We start from the raw sequence: 20596 nt of genomic DNA on the forward strand, positions 1-20596 counted from the left end.
TTGGCAGAGCATTTTCTGGCCATGCATGAGATTTGCATTTTTTACACCCCTCCCCCTGTCATTTGCCTTTGAAGTACGGCGAAAAATAACTAACAATAGCACTGAAAGAAAATGTGTTTAGCTAAATTTAGTTTAATAATAAGAAATTAAGTTTGGAAATTCGGTCAACTTTCGGGCCTAAAATCTGAAAAGTTTTGTGTTTCATCGTATAAGATAACCATTTCTGGGTTAACTATTTCTTCCAATGCAGATACATCTCTCTATTCTCGTAGCTTCCCAGTTCTCCACATCTCCCATCTCCGTTTTGGGCCTCCCTATACGTTCCTTTGCAATTTGGCCGTCCGTTGCCAGAAACAGTTTGCCATAGCATACTTTTCTGGGCCACGGCATGATATATGTACGTTTGTGTATATGTATATGTGTGTGTGTAGAGATCCTGCCACTGAGCTGGTATGTGTATGCATGCACGTTGCAGCAATTGAATTGAATTTCTGCTGCTCGAGTTTTGAGCTCTTGAGCCACAGAAAAGAGTTGCAGGCGGAAAGCGTTCGAAAGCGAAGAATTCCAACATTGTCAGGGGGCAGGTTTAACTTGCACTGGCTTCCCCTGTTTTTTTTTTCTGCTTTCCTCCGGTTTTCCTTTATTTTTTCCCTTAGTGTTTTCCGCCCCAGACGTAGTGACTGGCTGGCTGACTGAGTGACGCCTGAGTTTCTGGCCAACTGCCATGCGGGAAGTGCTCCCCTGATCCTTAGACCGATTTATGGCCGAGCAGTTGCAAAAACGCATAAACACATCATAGCCAAAGGAGCCTAGAGGACAGCCCCTAATCGATAACTTATACAATGCAATTGCTAGGAAAAGGGAAGCCAAATCCTTTTGGGCCACTTGAGAAGAAGTCCCCAAACAGCTCACAAATCGATGGCACATAACTAAAAATCTGTTTGGCTTTCGTCTATGACGGGCTATGATTGACTGGCAGCCTGGTCAACTTGGTTGGCTATATGGATATCATTGGTATAATGGCTTTGAGCCAAGTCGGTTTGTCATTTACTATTTCATTTTCCAGGCCGAAAATTTGTGTCATGGCCTTCGGCCGATTAACTGCAACTATCGATGTTTGCCATTAGTTAAACCCAAAATAGACGCTGACTGCATCTGCATTTTCTTTCCATTTTCCATTTGTTGAATTCATTTTCGTTTGCTAATTTTACGACAGCCAACATATGGCCACTGAATCGGGTAATTTCGAACGTTCAATGTAGGCGCTACGAACATGGTGTAAAGGCCATTAATTTAAATTATAAACTATAAAGACGAAGGGGCAGACGACCATAAAAGATGTATCTGTTGTTGTCATTGCAGTTGTCATAAAAAGCCTGTCACACGATTTGTTTCTCCACTAATTTATGACACCCAGTCAAGTGAGGGGTGTGGGGGGGGGCATTCCCCTGCGATTTATTGTCACGTCACAGTTTGCCTTTTTTCCTCCTCCTTTTTTTTAGTTTCTTTCATTAGACAACATTTTCTGGGGCACAACGATTAGTAAGTTGAAAATCGTTTTAGCCCACTTTCCCCCTCTCTTATCCATTGTCATTAGCGGAATTCGCTCGTATTTCAGTGGCAGCTGAAAAAACAATCATTGCCCGCTGCGAGTTTTATGGCCCAACATCAGACAGACTGCTCCGATTTTGTCGTTTAGCCAGCTTAAAAGAAAAAAAAAGCTTAAAAGAAAAACAAAAACAATTGCAATTATGAGCAATTTAAAAGTTATTAACGCGACCGTCAATGATGAAACTAGCTGGCCAACTTGGTTCCTACTTCTGGCTTATGCATTCGCTGGATTTATAGTATATTTTAAATTGCTAAGCCCACGCCGCGAGTCGGAAACTATGGCCACTTTGTTGCTGTAAAGCTGGCTGGCCAACACGCCCACTGCCATTTTAAGGCCATAAACAATTAAACGAGACAACCCACACGCCCACACACTCACACACACACACACACACACACGGACATAGAGTCATGAGTAAATATTTGATTTGTGCGATAATTTGAAAATGATATGGGCGCAGCAGGCGCTTTTGTAATGATGCAAGATGAGCTGAGATGATAGATGATAAGGGGGCTTATTACTTGCCAATAAGATATGGAAAATAATATTTAATATTTTTATATTGATATATGATGTTCTGATATTAAATAAGCTTCCTCTTGAAGAGAAATACCAATCTTCTCTGTCATAAAATGGTTTTCCATTGATATCTCTTTTCCCTTTTTAAAATTCCCTTAATACCCACCTTTTTTTCCCTGATTCTACTGCTACCTAAGAATAGCTTAAATCTCAATGGCCAATCTGTACTCATCTCGCTCGTATTTTTAATTTTCCAGGCGCCGTTTGCGGTGGAAGCTGCTGCAACAATGCCACCGAGCTGGAGCTGCGTGACAAAGCCGCCGGAATGTTTGAGCAACTGCTGCACCACCACACCAGCAGTCTGCGCGGAGTCCTCGAAACGAATGCCAAACAATTTCAAAGTGAGTACTATAAATGGATATTACTGAGAGAACGAGAGCAGGAGAAAGGATTAGCGGGGATTGCTGGGGGGATTGCTGCAAAGTGAAATCGAAAGGCGGGCAAGCATTTTGCTTGCCTTTCTATGCAAATCTCCACGGCCAGAGAGTCTGAAAAGTTTGCTGGGCTTTTTCCCCTCAAAAAAAAAGCGTTAGACCAAAGTATATATTCGTGGCAATAAATAATTTATCATATGCAAATTTCATCCTGCCTGGGAGTAGAATTATTACGAAGTGAGCTAACCAAATTAAACTTGAAACGCGAAAGCGAAATGCGAAATGCGAAATTGATTTGTAATTTGAATTTGTATGCAGATCAAAGCGACTGTATAATAAACTGAGATATAAAAAAATATGTTCGTATATACCTTTTGGGTATATAGGGATTCATAACCATAACCATAACCATCGGGCAGAGTTATTTTAAAATGCAGCGAACGCGACTCACTGACTGCATCTAATTAAAAAGGCATTAAATAATGTTGTTGTTGTTGCTGTGGCCGCCGCTGTCCCTTTTTAGACAATTTTGCAAACTTTGTCTGGGTCACGTTTTGGGCACTGCCACGCCCCTGCCGCACTTACCCCTTTTCAGACTGCCCCTTTCACACAATGCCTGCAAATTGTTGTCGTACATGCTGTAAATCTCGCTTCACTTTAAGGCAAGTTTTTGGGGTGCTGCCGTTGCTGTTGCCGCTGTGATGTTGCTGCTGCTGCTGCTGTTGGTGCTGCCTCCTCATTGTTGTTCTCGCTGGGTCTGAGTCTGCAAAATTCTTGGAAATGGGCGCGCATTCAAAAAGACTTTAAACACGCCCTCCTCGTTTCCACAAGCCCACACATTATACGAGGTGTGTTCAAAAAGTAAGGTGACTTTTCAAATTTCGCGGGCAACATATTTTCGATTATCGTTTTTTTTGTTTTGTTATATTGGTACACTCTTCCCTAACATCTGTACCAAGTTTCAATGGAACATCCTCTTTTGTTTGGTTGTGAGAGGCGTAAAGTTACAAGTTATTTTGCGAGCTCGGCGATTTTTTGCTTTTTTCGGTCTTGGCTCGTCTGGGCTCTTCCATTGGGACGATTGGGCTTTGGTTTCGATATCATAACCATATACCCATGATTCGTCACCAGTTATGACCCTTTTAAGTAAATCTGGGTCGTCGTTGACGTCATTCAACAGCTCTTGAGCGATGCTCATGCGACGGTTCTTTTGCTCAAAATTCAGCAATTTCGGAACAAACTTCGCTGACACACGACTCATACCCAAAACGTTTGAAAAAATTTCATGGCACGAGCCAAGCGATATACCGACATCTTCAGCAACTTCTCTGATAGTGATTCGACGATTTTCCAAAACAATTTTCGTCACTGCTTGAACGTTTTCATCAGTTGTTGACGTGCTTGGGCGTCCAGAGCGAGGCTGGTCATTGGCATCTTCCCGGCCATCTTGGAAGAGTTTGTACCACTTGTACACATTTTTTTACTCAGAACAGTTTCACCGTATGCCACTGTCAACATTTCAAGTGTTTCAGAGCACTTAATTTTATTTTTTACACAAAATTTGATGCAAATCCTTTGATCCATATTTTTCGATAGCAAAAAATCGCCGAGCTCGCAAAACAACTTGTAACTTTACGCCTCTCACAACCAAACAAAAGAGGATGTTCCATTGAAACTTGGTACAGATGTTAGGGAAGAGTGTACCAATATAACAAAACAAAAAAAACGATAATCGAAAATATGTTGCCCGCGAAATTTGAAAAGTCACCTTACTTTTTGAACACACCTCGTATATATATATTTGTATATAGGGGATATATATATACTGAATGTTTGTGGGGATCCGCAATTTATATAAATACATTTTGGCGAATTTGTTTGCATTTTGTGTGTTGTCATCAGCTTAATTTATGCAATCGCATTGATTCATTCGAATGGAGGGATCATTAAATTTGAGGTTCTTCCTTGGGGCTATATGACTGTTCGGTGTTCATAAAGTAATTTTAGGGGCAGCTTTTTGGGCAATCAAATGATTACTTAAGAATATTAAACAATGAAATCACAGTACTAAATTTGTTAAATATTTAATAAGTCTCTCCAGAAAAGCTGCTGGTTGTTCAGAGCTAACAAAAGAACAGAGAAGAGGAGTAATTTCTTTATTTAATTTCCAGTTAAATTCACTTTCCATGTACTCTCAAACACAGCAGAGTATTCCTCAAACAATTAGCATTCAATTTGCATTGGAGAAGCCAACACACACACACACACACAGAGGCAATGCAAACACTGGACAGTGCCAGGTTTTATTAGATAAACAAAAGAGGGAAAAAATTAAAATGCAATCGGCAGAGTCATTTAGCCAAACAATCGAGCAATATAACAAATTATAATTATTTTTAAATCAATTTCAAAAGCAATTTATTTGCCAGGCCAGGCTAAAAAGTAGAAGCTAAACGATCGATTGATGTCTGAATGGGGTGGCAGGGTTGCAGTTAATGGCTGGGTTTGATTTATATAAAAGTTGGTTAATTGATTTAAAATATACTATAAAGAGCTGCCAAACTGATATAGCGGTAACTGATGGTTAATGGTTAAGTTTTGTGCCTTGTCTGCTGCTGATAACGGGTTGTGTTTTTTTCTTGTTGGCCAAAAAGTTCTGGCCCAAACGGCGTACTTTGGTGCTTATCGGCGAGTGGTTGCTATGGCACGCGTTTCCCTTTTAGCTGCACCAGAGTGGCCATAAAAATTGATTTACTTTCTTCTAGCACACCCGGCGTATGCGTGATGCTCTCTGGTCTTGGTGGAAAAAAAACCGCCAGCCCCTCCCGAAAAATGCGCAACTATAAAACTTTATGCATTTCTTGGCAATCGCTGGTGTTATTGCTTGCTCTCTCTCTCTCTCTGTAACGCATAAAATATTATGGTATGCGAAATAAATGCATATTTCTATTTTGTTCCATAAACTTGCCAGCTACAACAGCTTGTGGCATATGCAATACAAGCCGGGACTTCCTTCCTGTTCAAAATATGTATATACCTTCCTCTGGTTGTTGTACCCAGCAGCCTTCTTCCGGTTGCAGTGCTCATCCACGCCCACGCCCCTTCCGTTTACCGCTCTAACTTCTGCCTTTTGTGCCTGCTTGCTTTGTTCGGCGTATTATTTTTAAGCAAGTATTTGCGTGTTTAAACACGTTTCGCAGCTTACGAATTATATGGGCCCACCAGGTCTCCCAAATAACCCCAATCCGCAGATCTACCCGATTCCCCCAATTCCACATTTCTCCCACCAACGCAATGCGTTTCCATTGCACTTACCACGTAGATGCTGCCGTCATCACAACCATCATTATCGTTGCTACTTTCGTAGATGCTTTTTCACTGAGAAAAAAGATTGAGAAAATTTTAATTATCAGAAAAGGATTTTAAGGATGTTCTAAAATCAGTACTTACCAGGTTATTATCTTAAAAATAAAGTTAAAATTAAATTACTTAAATTATATTTGCTTCTGATTTTTCTGTCACTGCCTTTTGTCATTGTCGCTTTGGTGTGTTGCTCACGCGCTTAATGCGTTTGCCAGCAAAACATCTCCTCTGCCCTTCCTGTCACCTGGGCCCCTTAAACCTTCTAAAAAACGTCTCCCCCCGTGTGGCAGGGGCGTGCACCAGCATAAAAGTTGCAAATGCTGACTTACTGCTCTGCCAGCACAACTTTTGCCCCTTTAAACAAAACACAAAAAACAAAACACAAACAGCAACAAAACAAGAAAATAGAAACTGCAAAAATTATTTCTTTATTTTTTGTGGCAGCCAACGGCAGCTGCAGCAGCAATGCGTGCACTTTCATAAGTTGCAACTAGCAGCTAGGAACTTGCAACTTTCCACCCTGTAGCACCCGCATTTTCAACTTGGTCCCTCGGCTTAAGTCTTTATTGGCCATATCTTGTGCTTTGCCCGGCTGCCTTCTTGTCTTTACGGCTAAAGTGGTTTTTTGGCCGTCGCCGTTGCCGTCGCTTGTTAGCCGGCTTTTGTTTGCCTTGTCACAGAATTGCAGGCTGTGCTAGGTTGTTTGCCATTGCCTCGGCCTCAAGTTGTTGCAGTGGCAGGTCGAAAAGTTTCCTGTGTTGTTGTCATTAGGTTTTAGTATGATTGAGGCGACACTGTTGGTCTGGCAGGCGTGGCTAACCCCCCAGTTAAGCTCTGCATTTTTCATGACCTATTGAGGAATGATTGGGGATTCCTTTAATGCCACAAAGGGAATCAATAGTAGCAAAAGTGTTTAAGTAGAGGAATTTGTTTGTAGAACTTAAAAGATGTGGCTTTTGGAATTTGATTAAGCTGAGTCTTAAATCCATTCAGCTTTATTTTCGGACCCAAACTCGTTCACTTCTTAGCCGCTCTTTTTCTTTCATTTTTTATGTTTCGATTTTTAAAGGCGACCTTCAGACTCCAGCTTCGATTTCTCAATGAAATCGACAGGAAACTGAAGTTCAGAGCCAGCGAACCACCTGCAATCATGCTTAAAAAAAAAAAACTATAAACTCCCCCGACTAAAACCAGTTGTGTCATTCTAACTAGTTGACTTCGAAGATCTATAATTATTTGCTTGTTTGACAAAACAAATGTCGAATTACTAATGGAGCCGTTGTCTCAAGACTTTAGATTTCCATTCGTTTCATTAATTAATAGATTCTTGAAAAACAAACAAAGGCGATGCCATGCCACTTTGTCTGCCACTTGCGATCGAGTATGGCCATTTGTGTGCATATTTAATTACCATAATTAGTTGCTTGGCAAATTAAACGCTGAAAGCTCGCGCTTGTAATTAACGCGCCACCAAAAACGGAAACCGCTCGGCAAACTAGCAGGCAGGGTTTCCAGTTTTGGGGATGTGTTTGCAACTCGGAGATCAAATAACTCCCATGGGCACTACAACCAATTGATGCATATGCTCTGAAGCATTTCAATATGTCAGAGCGCTGAGCTAAGCCGAAAAAGGTCGACCGACCTACACTTTGAAGAGAACTCCAACATCCTCACTCTCTCCACTCACTCGCCCTGGCTCCAACAATGAAAAGTCATCCAATTACTTTGACATTGTGTAGGGGCTACAGTGGAGGCCCCTCTGGTTCAGATCGGTCGGTATGGCCATGGCTATGGGGTTAGGATGAGATGAGTCTGCCTGCCAAGAGCAGATTGCCGCAGGTCTCACAGCTGTTGGAGTGGCGAGTTGGATAGCTGGATGGTTGGATGGCCGGATGGCTGAATTGCTGGATGTTGGCTGTTGGATGGCTGGGTACTCCGCCGAAGGGGCGTGCCAAGTTGGCACGCCTGTAGATAGCTAGTTACAATACATGCACTTAAGCTGCCTGCCACGCACAGTGGGTTGGGTTCGGGACTGGGTTGGGTTGGGTTACCAGATGGTGCAGTGGAGCATGGAGTGCTAAAGAAGGTAAGCAAGTGTCAGGCAAAGCTATGCAGGACCTCCGCTAGGCCAAAACCTAATTTGCCAAGATTATAATGGCCAATTTGTGTATCACAGATAGGTCATGATTAAGAAGCTAAGCTATCTTGAAGGGTTTTAAATTCCACCTAATATAAATATAAAAAGAAATTTCCTTAAGGACATATTACTTACAACTTTAAGTATGTAGCAACCACTGTGCCCATCTTGTGTTTCCTTCCACTTCCTCCCGATTGCCGGTTGCCAGTTGCTGGTCGCCAAGGCAAGCCAAGAGAGCTGCTCCCGCCAGACGGACAGACGACCAAGAAGGCGACTTCTTAGGGCCGGGAAAAAAGTTGCCACAGTTCAAAACGAACGCTAAACGCGGCTAAAAAGCTAAGCCCGCCGAACAGCAAAGAGCAAGAAACTAAAAAAGAAGCTAAAAAAAAAAACGAAGTAGAGACAGAATGAAGAGCACTAACAAAGTTGCTGTGGCATTCATAAGGCGGCAACGGGCAACGGATACCGCAGTCAGGGATAGTGGCCAAATACATGCATATAAAATGCAAATAAAAAATGCGGCAGATACTAAAATTGTAATATCCGCACAGGAACGCGCAGGCAACAAACAAAATACAAACAAACAGCAATGTTCTCAGTGCCCCGAGGAGCAAAGAAGTCCACCAACAAACAAAAAAAAAAATAATAAAAAAAAGAATATATATATATATAAATACAAAGCGGCAGGGAAAAAGCGGGCAAAATAAAACTAAACCTGTGGGTTGTGCTCGCTTTTGGTGAGTCTTTATGTGTGTGTTTGTGCTGCATATTTTTGCCAAGGCGTGGGAAACAACAACAAAACAGCCTGTGGACCGCGGTCGCATCTGCCATTGCCCCCGCTCTCATCTTCGTCTTCACCGCCTTTCGCACCGTTTTGGGGCTTGCCTCGGGCCATGAGTCCCCTTCCTCATCTGAAAGCAAATCCCAAACCGGTCGCTGCCTGGAACTTGGCATGCTAATCTCGCTCCTGCCTGCCAGCCGACGACTTCTAATGAAGCAATGAATTCAAAGACGCAAAGTCGAAGCCTTTTCCGATATTTGCTCTATGTGAATAGCAAAGAAGTGCACTGCAAAAAAAAAAGATTAAGTTAATTATAAAGCTTAAATTAAGATTGTAAAGAAATCTGGCATACTAGTTTTCCCGGTGTAAAAACGAAACTCCCCCATTTATATGAATGGATTTTTAGTGTCTGGTCATGGGCTTGGTTTTTAGCTGGCCCTAGAAGTCAAAGGAGCTTGTTGGGCCACCTCCAACCATGGCCAACTAGACTGGCCGCACTTGGTTGTCTAATTCAATTTCATTGTCTGTTTGCCCATTAGTGCGATTTTCCATGTGTGACGAGAGCGTGGATCCCTTTGCAATTTTCCTCCCACCCGGAAGGGTCTTTAAACAGGACAAAAAAGAACGAAAAGCTTAATGAAATTTTCATGTTTCATTGGGAAAGCCATTTGGCCTGCTTTATATTTGATTGCTGGTCGACCGAAAGATACGTCTCTAGTATGTACGGATATATATTTCTGGCCATAATAAAAATGCCCTTGGTTAATTGTCAAAGTTGGACAAAGATAGACGGAGATGTAGAGAGATAGAGCTGGGACTGGGTGCTGGACAGAAATTGCAATTAGTTGCACAACCCAACGAAGCAACGTCCAGTAAATTGCATATGAAGTTTTGTGTGAGCCCTCAGGTGAAGTGCTGAGTTAACAATTTATGAGATACAAAGATACAAATGCATGCACACCTGAGGCGATACAGTGTCTGTGTGGGCCCCGAAACTTAATTGAGCGTATTAAGCCAACAAAAGCAGCTGCAATAATACATATCAAGCATACGCAGCGTTGCCTGCTCTCAGCAATTCCCCCTCCAATCGACAATTGCACTCGCAGTGAGTTCATTAAAATTGCAATTAGGCTGTAAATCGATGAATATGCCACTGGATATCCTAGCAAAGGAGTCTGGGAATCCGGATAAGGGAAATAGCTATTGCCTGGCCTGCAATGGAAATATTTTCAATCAATAGAAGCGATTTTAGGCATCTCATTCATGTAATTGTCGTCTGCATCCGCACTTCCTCTACATCTCGCTCTGTGGAGCTGCTCCAGCTCCAACTTAATGGTTCACTTTGCCGCCGCTTTAATGAGCCAATCGGTCCGGGATCCCGATGTCACACAGTGTGGGAATGTATATATAGATCAATATATATATATATATCCAAGCGCATCAACACGTTCGATGCGGCGTGTTAATAATTAAATGTTTCCGCCAGTCGACGCTCCATTTTAACTATGCCACGTCAATGAGATTAGCGACAGGATGTGTCAGCTCCCCTCTTCCCTGGCTCCTGATTCACCATCTATCTATGTGAATCTCTGGTATCTGGCGTTATTATGGTTGCTTTGTATCGCAAACGCGTTAAATCAATTGACTGGCATTATTTATCGCATCCTGGGCAATTGTCAGGCACTTTCGAGCGATTAGCTGGCTCACCAGTTGGTCCTCTGTTAAGCCACTAACAGAAAGACATAGAAATTTCACATTAAATACAGCTAATCAAATCTCCTTTGGCTTTAATCTTTTGATTTGGATAAAAGGATGTAAAGTTAAGAAATAAATAAATAGGATTGATCTTCGATAATAACAACAATGAACTGTAAACCCAATTTAAGTGCAATGCCAGCGTTGCCACACTAAATATTATATACTAGATATGGATAAGTAAAGGAATTTTCACACAATTAGGAAACGGGCACTTCTTGCCCCGAAAGTGAAAAAGAAACCGCGTAAATATCAGCGTGCTTTTGGAAATTAAAGTCTATAAATATCAAGGCTATTGAAGAAGCCCTTAAAAATATCACTGAAATATTCTTTTAAAATTTTTATTTGATTTTTAAGATCTTGCCATGATCTGTGTCACACCTAAATGCTATTTTGATGAGAAACCCTTCCGAATTGATGGCCATTCTAGGGCATTATATCCTCTTCAAAACGATTGGCTTACCCAAAAATATCCAAAAACCAAACTCGTAAGTTTTGCTAATTAAAAAGGGTAAACTCTGCTCGCCACGGATGACGCATCAAAGGCCATTAGCCGATAAATGCAGAACCCCCAAGTCCACAAAAGCTGACACATCGACACACACCAACCGCTCCAAGCCAAGCCCAAAAACCAGACACAAAGACTTATTCAAACGCTGAGAACGGAAATGCTCCAAACATCAAAATCAAAATGAGCCGCAGCGCCAGAACATACAAGAAGAAAAAAACATAACAAATCTGGAAACACTTTTGCCATGTCGAAATGTGTGTATTTTGTGTGTTGTTCTCCACTCTCCGTTCTTTTGTTGCCAATTAACAGAAAGATTGACACTTTCGTTTGAAAACGATATAGAAGACAGCGTATTGCAATTTAGAATTTGTTAAGGGCCAAAAAAAAAGGAGGCGGATCGATGTGTGTGAGAAATCACACGCCGATTTGACAGTTTCCCTCGATTTTATATAGATAGCTTGTCTAAATTCCGATATATACGGCCTTGGCCATTTGTAATCTGCGCTAATGACAGGCTGCCAGAGGATTGTATCTGTATCTTTGTATCTCTGAATATCGATAGCCAATCTGTGTATCCAAATCAATTCGCACAACTGCCACTGACACCTTGACAGATAACATTGTGTCACATTTGGTTTTTCTTACGCTCAGCCGTGTGATTAGTGTCGGAATATTAAGAGAATTTATCAACTTAGACCGCGTGATTTGCGGAATGATTGACATATTATAGATAGTAGGCGATAACCGGTAATTAAGCTCAGCTTTATCTGTATATATAATATATATATATTATGTTAAAGGTAGAAGTTTATTTTTTAAACTGAAAAAGGCAATTATGTAGCTTTATTTTATCTGAAAATGTTACCAAGCTTTTTCATATTTAACTTTGCCCAGCCAAGGCAAGCCAACAGCCATATTAAATTGTATTTCATTAACTAAAAGCTTACTCGTACATACACAGATATAAAGAGCAATGGCAACAATTCCTTTTTCCAAGTGGGCGGAAATCCCAGCCAGTCCATTAGGGCAGAAGTTTTCTGCAAATCCCAGCAGCGGGAAACTTTAGCGGCAAAGTGATTAAATTTCGCTAGGAATAACAATAATCATAACAATACTTTCATGGATGCCTTTTCTTTTGCTTTTCTCATTTCTTGCGGCAGGTCACGTCCTGGAATTGGCGCAGATTTCGGAAAACAATACCCATTCCCTTTTCTCGAAGGTCTACGCTCGCATGGTACCGCAATCCCGGATGATGATCCAACAGTTGTACACCGAAATCATGAAGTAAGTAGTACAAATATTATATAGTTAGTTAGTTTAATGGAAAGTTATTAACTTTTCAAAAAGAAAGTAATTTGTTTAGGTTTATGTCTAACTCAGTTCCTTCTCCTTTTAGCCATCTGATTTACACCTCAAACTACACGAACAGCAATGGCCAGATGGGCAGGCGGGGTATGGGTAGTGTCCAGAGCAACTTGGAGGAGGCTGTAAGGCGTTTCTTTGTCCAACTCTTTCCGGTGGCCTACCATCAGGTGGTTCATCTGTCCAAGAGCAACCTGGGTGATTTGCACGAAGACTATGTGAACTGTCTCCAGCACAACTTCGATGAGATGCATCCATTTGGGGATATTCCACGGCAAATGCAGACCAGTTTGGGCAAGAGTGTTCACATGTCCAATGTCTTTATGAATGCCCTGCTCCAGGCAGCCGAGGTCCTAAGCGAAGCTGATGCCCTTTATGGCGAGCAATTGACGGACACGTGCAAGCTGCAGCTCCTTAAGATGCACTACTGCCCCAACTGCAATGGACACCACTCCAGTTCGAGGAGCGAAACGAAATTGTGCTACGGCTATTGCAAAAACGTGATGCGGTAAGTCGGAATATGAAATAAGATTAAGGTGTATATAAAAATCTATAAAAAAAACAACTAAAAAATTATAGAAATAGAAAAAAATGAAATTATCATTAAAATTTAACAAAAACCCATTAATTCTAAATGAATGCCAAACATTCTTTGATAATACAAACTCATATTAAGCATCGTTAAATCCGTTAAATGAAAGAGTTTAAATTGACCCTCATTTGTTATGTTTGCTATATTATTTTATGTTTAATTTTTATGCCTTTCTTTTATGATCTTCAGCGGTTGCTCGGCGGAATATGCTGGTTTATTGGACAGTCCCTGGTCGAGTGTGGTGGATGCACTGAATAACCTAGTGACCACCCACATACTCTCGGAGAACGGCATCATCACGGTCATCAAACACCTACAGAACTATTGCTCAGATGCAATCATGGCGGCCATGAACAATGGCCCTGATTTGGAGATGAAGGTGAGTGGCCCTAGTAGAAAGCTAAGTTATAGTTTAAAGTAAACAAAGAAAGTATGAAGCCTACCATAATGTAGTAAATCGATATGTCATTGACATAAAAGTAAATAAATTCAAGGACGCCGCTCCTCTCTTTCTGAAATCTATCTGAAGATACGATCGATTTCGTTAACTTGCGTCCCAAGGACACGTTCATTTAATGGTTTAATTGCCAGTTAATTTATGAACATTTTAAATGAATTTAATGAATCGGAATTCAGTTCCGGCCTTCAAACTTGTTCTGATGATCGCTGCAGTAGTAGCAGCATCTACAAAAAAAGTATCTTTAGCATTTCGAGGGCTTGTTAAAAGTGGACATGACATCCAATTGATACCCCTTCGCATGATTGGCATGTTGTGGGGAATTTAAAATGCTAAATTAGAGTCGAGTGGGTACTTTTCCAACCCCCCCTGAAAGTTGCAATTTACATGCAGTGCAATGAGCACCTGGGCAGCTTAATAATGGGTCAGGTGAGAGGGGGAAACACGTGCGCCTTGCATGAGCGACGGCGATTAGCAAGTGGAAGTGGAACCCCCTTAGACCTGAGCACAACATGGATTATACCACATTCTCCCTCTTTTGTTTTCCAGGTGCAGAAGACGTGCGGCACGCCCAGCTTGACGCCCTATTCATCCGGAGAGCCGGATGCGCGGCCTCCGCCCCATAAGAACAACATGAAGTGGGCCACTGACCCGGATCCGGGCATGGTCCTCTTCCTCTCCACCATTGACAAGAGCAAGGAGTTCTACACGACCATCGTGGACAAGTGAGTATTCAGACGATGCCACAAACTGTATTGATTGGTTATGGGTTTTACACTAACTATACTGACTGACCAAGCTATGACTTAGAAACGGTTTAATGTCCTGTGGTTAACTAAGGCTTCTTGGGCCCACTGATCATGGCGATCACATCCTTCAGAAGGCAAAAGTACAACGGCGCAACGATGGCCACAAAGAATATCAAATTGGCAAAGAATCCATTCTTCACTGGCAAACGACAGCCCTTAAATAGTAGAATTTAAAATAAGTTAAATTCTTTTTACTTTTATTTATAAATATAAGACTTACGTGACGTGGTATCTGAGCCAAAGGACGAGCCAAGCAAAAGTCGTGGGCCAAGCGATGCATCCATAATACGAGTTCCTTAAACATTTTGTTTATTTTTATTTTTTGGTTTATTGTTTATGGGAATCAAGTTGATTCAATCAACACACAAAGGTTGGGAAACTTGTAAATGGAAATGGAGTTAAAAATTGAAGCTAACTAAGTTTATGTCACATTTCTTAACAGCTTCTGTGACGAGCAGCACTCTCGCGAGGATCACTCCTGCTGGACAGGCGATCGCATCGGGGACTACACCCAGCTGCTGATTAGCCCGGGAACTGATAACCAGCGTTATAACCCCGAGGTGCCCTTCAATTCGAAGACTCAGGCCAGCCAGTTGAACGAGCTGGTCGACAAGCTCATCAAGATCCGCAAGAGCATCGGAGCTGCGGTAAGATATATCTTTATATTTAGTTAACTAAGTTCCTTACTAATTTCTATATTCTCTTAAACAGGCACCTTCCAGTAGCATACAAGCGTCGCATGACATCCAAAATGATATGGGTGAGGGCTCTGGTGGCGGAGAGGGCCAAATTGGCGACGACGAGGAGGAGTATGGTGGTGCACATGGATCCGGAGATGGTTCCGGTGATGGTAAGTTCTTTAAACAATCAATCTATAACTCTCAAAAGTTATCTTGAACTTAGTCTTTCTAAATCTGAATCCTCTCACGTTATCCTTCTTAGGACCCCACATGCCCATCGAGGAGACCGAAGGCACCACGACCAACGAAGTGGAGTCGCGCGACAGCGGCAAGTCTAGAGGGTCCAACCCTCTGGAGGTTACCACGACGTGGATGCTCCTCACTCTAGTCACAATGCTCTTCAGTAGTTGTAGTTAAGGATTCTGCCCCCGACCCGAGGGATTGAATTCAAAAAGTAAAATGTGGCCCACTGTACGAGGGAAAGGATTGATGAAGCCACATACACACACAACAAGAGCAACAGCAAATGCACAAGAATCGAGTTAAATCATTAATTAATAACTATTATCATTATTATTATTATTATTATTTGTGTAATTCTTAAGTTGTTACAAGTAATTTATTAGGCCCTAAGCGCATTCATCTAGCAATCGACTAACAATTTACACACCACAATCGAAACTTGAAACCTTGAAAGTTAAAGGGTGAAACTTGAAACTTGAAGCGCACCTCTCTCCTTCTAGCTTTTCCAAATTTAAAGCTCATCGAATTTCCATGCCGAATCCAACTAGAATCCAACTTGTGTGCCATATAAATATGTTGGATGTCTGCATACGAATTGAGCAATTGCTAAAAATATAACTATATACGAAAGCTAAACAGAAAACAGAATAGGCTCAAACTCAAAGCAGAACCCTTTCCATAGAGTGTGCAGTTTGTTCAGATACATGTTAATAATATATACATATATATTATATATATATATATAGCGTACAGTACATAAAGCTCAATGTTCAAAGCAAGTTGTTCCTTTTCGGTGTAATTAAAGCAGAAAGATATAAATCAGAGGCGTGGCAGCACATTCAATGGCTAGTTATTTGGAGCTATCACAAAATATAATACGTAAAGGATAAAGGATATAAATCTGTTAGCTGTAGCTCAGTGAATGTTAAACTTTAACAAAATTATTGTTGTCTACACCTTTCGAACTGAACGAATACGAACAATTTAGAAATTGATTAATTGGGTAATCGACGCGAAATGCATACGAATGGAATTTAGTTGAGTAAAACGCACTTTACGGAAAAACTAGAAGACTTACAGCTTTATACGCAAAAAAAAAAAAAAAAAAAAACGAAGCGAGACGGAAATCGATGAAAATCTATTGATATATATACGTATATTATATGTAGCATTATTTAAATTATATGAACAAAGAGAGGAGAAGAGGAAAAGAAATGTCATAAAATGCATTCAGCTAATTGAGCACTTGGAAAAATCTTGGAGAGAAAGTGCGGAAAATGCAGAGTTCAGCGCACAAATCACAGTTCGCAATTCGCAAATTTGCAATTCGCAATCTGCAATTTCAAAACGAAACTATTGTTGCAATCTAACGGATACTTTACAGTGGGGCAGAGCGCTGCTGAATCAAATCCAGAGAGCAGCGCTGGCGACACTCTAAAAAAACACAAATAAAATTATATATATACAAATGAATATGAAATATGCATTGATACGAGTACGACGCCAGCGATAAGAATGAAGTCTATATATAAATAAATATATATATATATACACATAAATGAATTAACTAATTAAATCGTAATTATATGCTAGTGCGTAAGCTGTAACGATTAGCCCGTAATGTGTAAAAAGCAAAAAAGTTGACGGAGAACAACAAATTTAGTTAGTAGCAAATTAACAAAGGAAACGCCAACTGCCGCCGCACACATCAGAATTGGCATATTATATCGCATATTAATATATATATATATATATATACACGACAATCCGATCGACGATTAGATCGGATTAGATTTGTGTGACGGCGCGCTGGTTGAACTATGTATAATTATTATTTGTATCATTATTATTTAACTATTGCATGTGATTAATAATATTTAAGTTAAACGTAAACGCAACATATTAAATTGTAACTTATGTATACCGCAAAACAAGAGTCGCACATTGCGCGAGCAAAAATCATCGTTGTAAATCGGAAGATAATTCGGAGATAACCATTGCGAAACAAAAATTGCACTAAAAATAAATGTACTACTTTTAGATGCCTAAAAACCAATAAATAATTATGTAACAAGAAATGCAAGTCCAACAAGTTTATTGACAGCGAAACGCAATAGTGCTATGAGTAATTAAATGTAACGGTGGAAAAGCGAAACTGAAAACAAAAACCTTTTGTAAATTTCATTTAAAACCTGAATAAACGTCAATATTTGAAATTCAAAATAAGCGCGGTGTTTTTATTTAGAGGGATGGCAGCGCTGTCAAATAAATTCACCATGGGCTTGTTATACTTTCATAGCCAAGACTTTAACCAATATAAGTACCTTGATAAAGTAATGGCTACAACCGATTTGTTCACTAGATATACGGTAATTTAAAAAAAAAAACTTATTAATTAAACTTCTTAATTTGTTTAAATTTTGTTTATATCAGCCTGAAAACATACGAAAATGTTAAGCAGCGAAACTGTTATATTACAGACTGATATATTTTCTCGGTCTGGCAGCCTTATATGCAATAGTATCGAATAAGCATCAACTTCAGTTCCATCTCTAGATCAAACACATTTTTGGCGGGAAGCGTTTACATTTTCATTATTTTCCCCGCATTTCCCAGCAAACAGCGTCTTTAACAACACCTTTGGCAAGCAGCTGTCTCGATTTATTATTCATTGTTGATAACACAAAAGAACCAAGCGCAAAATGGCTCGCCGAGACTATGCTCAAGATCGAGGTGAGTAAAAAGGAGTCTTTGTATTTTGAGGCATCAAAAATCAAATGTTTTTGATGTGCAGAATCCATCAAGACCTTTTTGTCGGAATTCTGCAAATGCGATGATGATGGCAAGAAGCAGTTTGTCTACGGATCGCAGTTGGTGAAGTTGGCGCACCGGGAACAAGTATTAATCACCATCGATCTGGATGATCTGGCGGAGTTCAATGAGAGTCTCTCCGAGGCGGTGATCGACAACTGCCGCCGTTATGCGGCCATTTTCAGTGATGTGATTGCTGAACTTCTGCCCAGCTACAAACAGCAGGAAGTCCACGCTAAGGACGCCCTGGATGTCTACATTGAGCATCGTCTGATGATGGAGTCCCGTACTAGGAATCCTATGGAGCAGCGCGACGAGCGGAACAGCTTCCCCTCTGAGCTGATGAAGCGATTGTAAGTGATTCAACTTTACTTTGCTTTTTTTCAAGCCTAACAATAAAATGTATCTTAACTAATTTTCTAGCGAGGTGGGCTTCAAACCCCTGTCCACAGAGAAGGCGCACTCCATTCGCGAAGTTAAAGCCCAGCATATTGGTAAGCTAGTGACTGTACGCGGCATTGTGACCCGTTGCACGGAAGTCAAACCCATGATGGTGGTGGCTACCTATACCTGCGATCGTTGTGGTTCGGAGACCTATCAGCCCGTGAACTCGCTTTCGTTTACTCCCGTGCACGATTGTCCTTCGGATGATTGCCGTGTGAACAAGGCGGGAGGCAGGCTATATCTGCAGACTCGTGGTTCCAAGTTCGTTAAGTTCCAGGAGGTCAAGATACAGGAGCACAGTGACCAGGTGCCAGTGGGCCACATTCCACGCAGCATGACCATCATGTGCAGGGGTGAAGTCACTCGCCAGGCCCAGCCTGGAGATCACATTGTGGTCTCTGGAGTGTTCCTGCCGTTGATGCGTACTGGTTTTGCCCAGATGATCCAGGGCCTGCTGTCAGAGACATTCCTTCAAGCTCACGTAAGTGTTTTTAACTAAAATTATTACCTATTCAGCAAATTAACATAATGATTCCCTTTAGCGCATCATCTGTATCAACAAGAATGACGAAATCTCAGACAAGGATGCAGAGCTGACTCCAGATGAGCTGGAGGAGTTGGCCCAGGATGACTTCTATGAACGCCTGGCTACCAGCTTGGCCCCCGAAATCTACGGCCATTTAGATGTCAAAAAGGCTCTGTTGTTGCTCCTCGTTGGAGGAGTCGACAAACGCCCCGATGGCATGAAGATTCGTGGTAATATTAACATCTGCCTGATGGGAGATCCTGGTGTAGCCAAGTCTCAGCTGCTGGGCTACATCAGTCGTTTGGCTGTCCGTTCGCAATATACCACTGGAAGAGGATCCTCGGGAGTGGGTCTGACTGCTGCGGTGATGAAGGATCCGCTTACAGGCGAAATGACCCTGGAAGGAGGAGCTCTGGTTCTGGCGGATCAAGGTGTCTGCTGCATTGACGAGTTCGATAAGATGGCAGATCAGGATCGTACAGCCATTCACGAAGTGATGGAACAGCAGACCATCTCGATAGCCAAGGCAGGCATCATGACTACGCTAAATGCTCGCGTTTCCATCCTGGCCGCTGCTAATCCCGCCTTCGGACGCTACAACCCTCGTCGTACTGTGGAGCAGAACATTCAGCTACCCGCAGCCTTACTCTCGCGTTTCGATTTATTGTGGCTCATCCAGGACAAGCCAGACCGGGACAACGATCTGCGACTGGCCAAGCACATTACCTATGTGCACAGTCACAGCAAACAGCCGCCCACTCGTGTCAAGGCTTTGGACATGAATCTTATGCGGCGCTATATTAATCTGTGTAAGAGGAAGAATCCAACCATTCCGGATGAGCTCACTGATTATATTGTGGGTGCCTATGTTGAGCTGCGTCGGGAGGCACGTAACCAGAAGGATATGACCTTTACCTCGGCTCGTAACTTGCTGGGAATCCTGCGTCTGTCTACCGCTTTGGCTAGGTTGCGTCTTTCCGACAGCGTGGAGAAGGATGATGTGGCTGAGGCGCTGCGTCTACTAGAGATGTCCAAGGACTCGCTTAACCAAATCCATGAGCACCAAAAGGGACAGTGAGTATTGTGCAAGCCTTAAAGTAGTTCCTTGAGCTAACTTCTCCCTTATTCCCTTTGCAGTGTTCCCAACACTTCGGATCGCATTTTCGCCATCGTTCGCGAGCTCGCGGGCTCAGGAAAGGCAGTCAAGATCGGCGACATCATGGACCGCTGCACCACGAAGGGCTTCAAACCTGACCAAGTGGACAAATGCATCGACGACTACGAGGAGCTCAATGTCTGGCAAGTCAACATGGGACGCACGAAGATTACATTTATGTAGATTCCTCCTTTTATATTTTAAAATTTAAATTAGTTCTTTAGTTTTTGTCTCTTTATCGCAAATCGTTACCATTATTCCGCATTCTTATACATTGTCACTTTACCATTTATCATTGTCATAAATAAATTAGAATTTTGTATTTGACTAAAGGAGGTTGTATCCTTCGTTTCCAAACTAATGATCTTTTCTGGATAATATAGATTTATTTTATATACTTTTTA

The 20596-nt window shown here is 41.6% G+C and overlaps 3 protein-coding genes across 3 annotated transcripts in view; 2 read left to right on the forward strand and 1 right to left on the reverse strand.

Moving 5' to 3' along the window:
• Nucleotides 1-17478, forward strand: part of LOC108108295 (division abnormally delayed protein) — a 65961-nt gene extending 48483 nt beyond the window's left edge. The window contains exons 2-9 of the mRNA XM_017216300.2: nt 2389-2532; nt 12273-12396; nt 12509-12982; nt 13256-13445; nt 14073-14248; nt 14775-14979; nt 15044-15182; nt 15275-17478. Coding sequence (XP_017071789.1) covers nt 2389-2532; nt 12273-12396; nt 12509-12982; nt 13256-13445; nt 14073-14248; nt 14775-14979; nt 15044-15182; nt 15275-15429 — 1607 coding nt within the window. The 3' untranslated portion in view covers nt 15430-17478. The remainder of the gene's footprint in view (nt 1-2388; nt 2533-12272; nt 12397-12508; nt 12983-13255; nt 13446-14072; nt 14249-14774; nt 14980-15043; nt 15183-15274) is intronic.
• Nucleotides 14229-14756, reverse strand: LOC108108296. The gene is made up of 2 exons (XM_017216301.1): nt 14553-14756; nt 14229-14487 (listed from the first exon to the last, which is right to left on the reverse strand). The coding sequence occupies exons 1-2, from the start codon at nt 14634-14636 to the stop codon at nt 14359-14361; spliced, it is 213 nt and encodes a 70-aa protein (XP_017071790.1). The 5' UTR covers nt 14637-14756; the 3' UTR covers nt 14229-14358.
• Nucleotides 17479-17808: 330 nt separating the features above from the next.
• On the forward strand, nt 17809-20524 carry LOC108108346 (DNA replication licensing factor Mcm7). Its single transcript, XM_017216387.2, has 5 exons — nt 17809-17988; nt 18050-18419; nt 18490-18991; nt 19053-20110; nt 20174-20524. The coding sequence occupies exons 1-5, from the start codon at nt 17958-17960 to the stop codon at nt 20373-20375; spliced, it is 2163 nt and encodes a 720-aa protein (XP_017071876.1). The 5' UTR covers nt 17809-17957; the 3' UTR covers nt 20376-20524.
• The last annotated feature ends 72 nt before the right edge of the window (nt 20525-20596 follow it).

Source organism: Drosophila eugracilis, unplaced genomic scaffold (genome assembly GCF_018153835.1).
Source record: "Drosophila eugracilis isolate 14026-0451.02 unplaced genomic scaffold, ASM1815383v1 contig_1825, whole genome shotgun sequence".
In the NCBI taxonomy this organism is placed as follows: Eukaryota; Metazoa; Arthropoda; class Insecta; order Diptera; family Drosophilidae; genus Drosophila; species Drosophila eugracilis.

Excerpts from the sequence above, each read along its gene's own strand:
- LOC108108296 (XM_017216301.1), bottom strand. The coding sequence starts at position 14,636 with ATGTTTAAGGAACTCGTATTATGGATGCATCGCTTGGCCCACGACTTT. Across the intron at positions 14,488-14,552 it reads TGGCTCAGATACCACGTCAC|GGCTGTCGTTTGCCAGTGAA; the intron begins GTAAGTCTTATA and ends CTACTATTTAAG.
- LOC108108346 (XM_017216387.2), top strand. The coding sequence starts at position 17,958 with ATGGCTCGCCGAGACTATGCTCAAGATCGAG. Across the intron at positions 18,420-18,489 it reads TCTGAGCTGATGAAGCGATT|CGAGGTGGGCTTCAAACCCC; the intron begins GTAAGTGATTCA and ends CTAATTTTCTAG. Across the intron at positions 20,111-20,173 it reads CATGAGCACCAAAAGGGACA|TGTTCCCAACACTTCGGATC; the intron begins GTGAGTATTGTG and ends TTCCCTTTGCAG.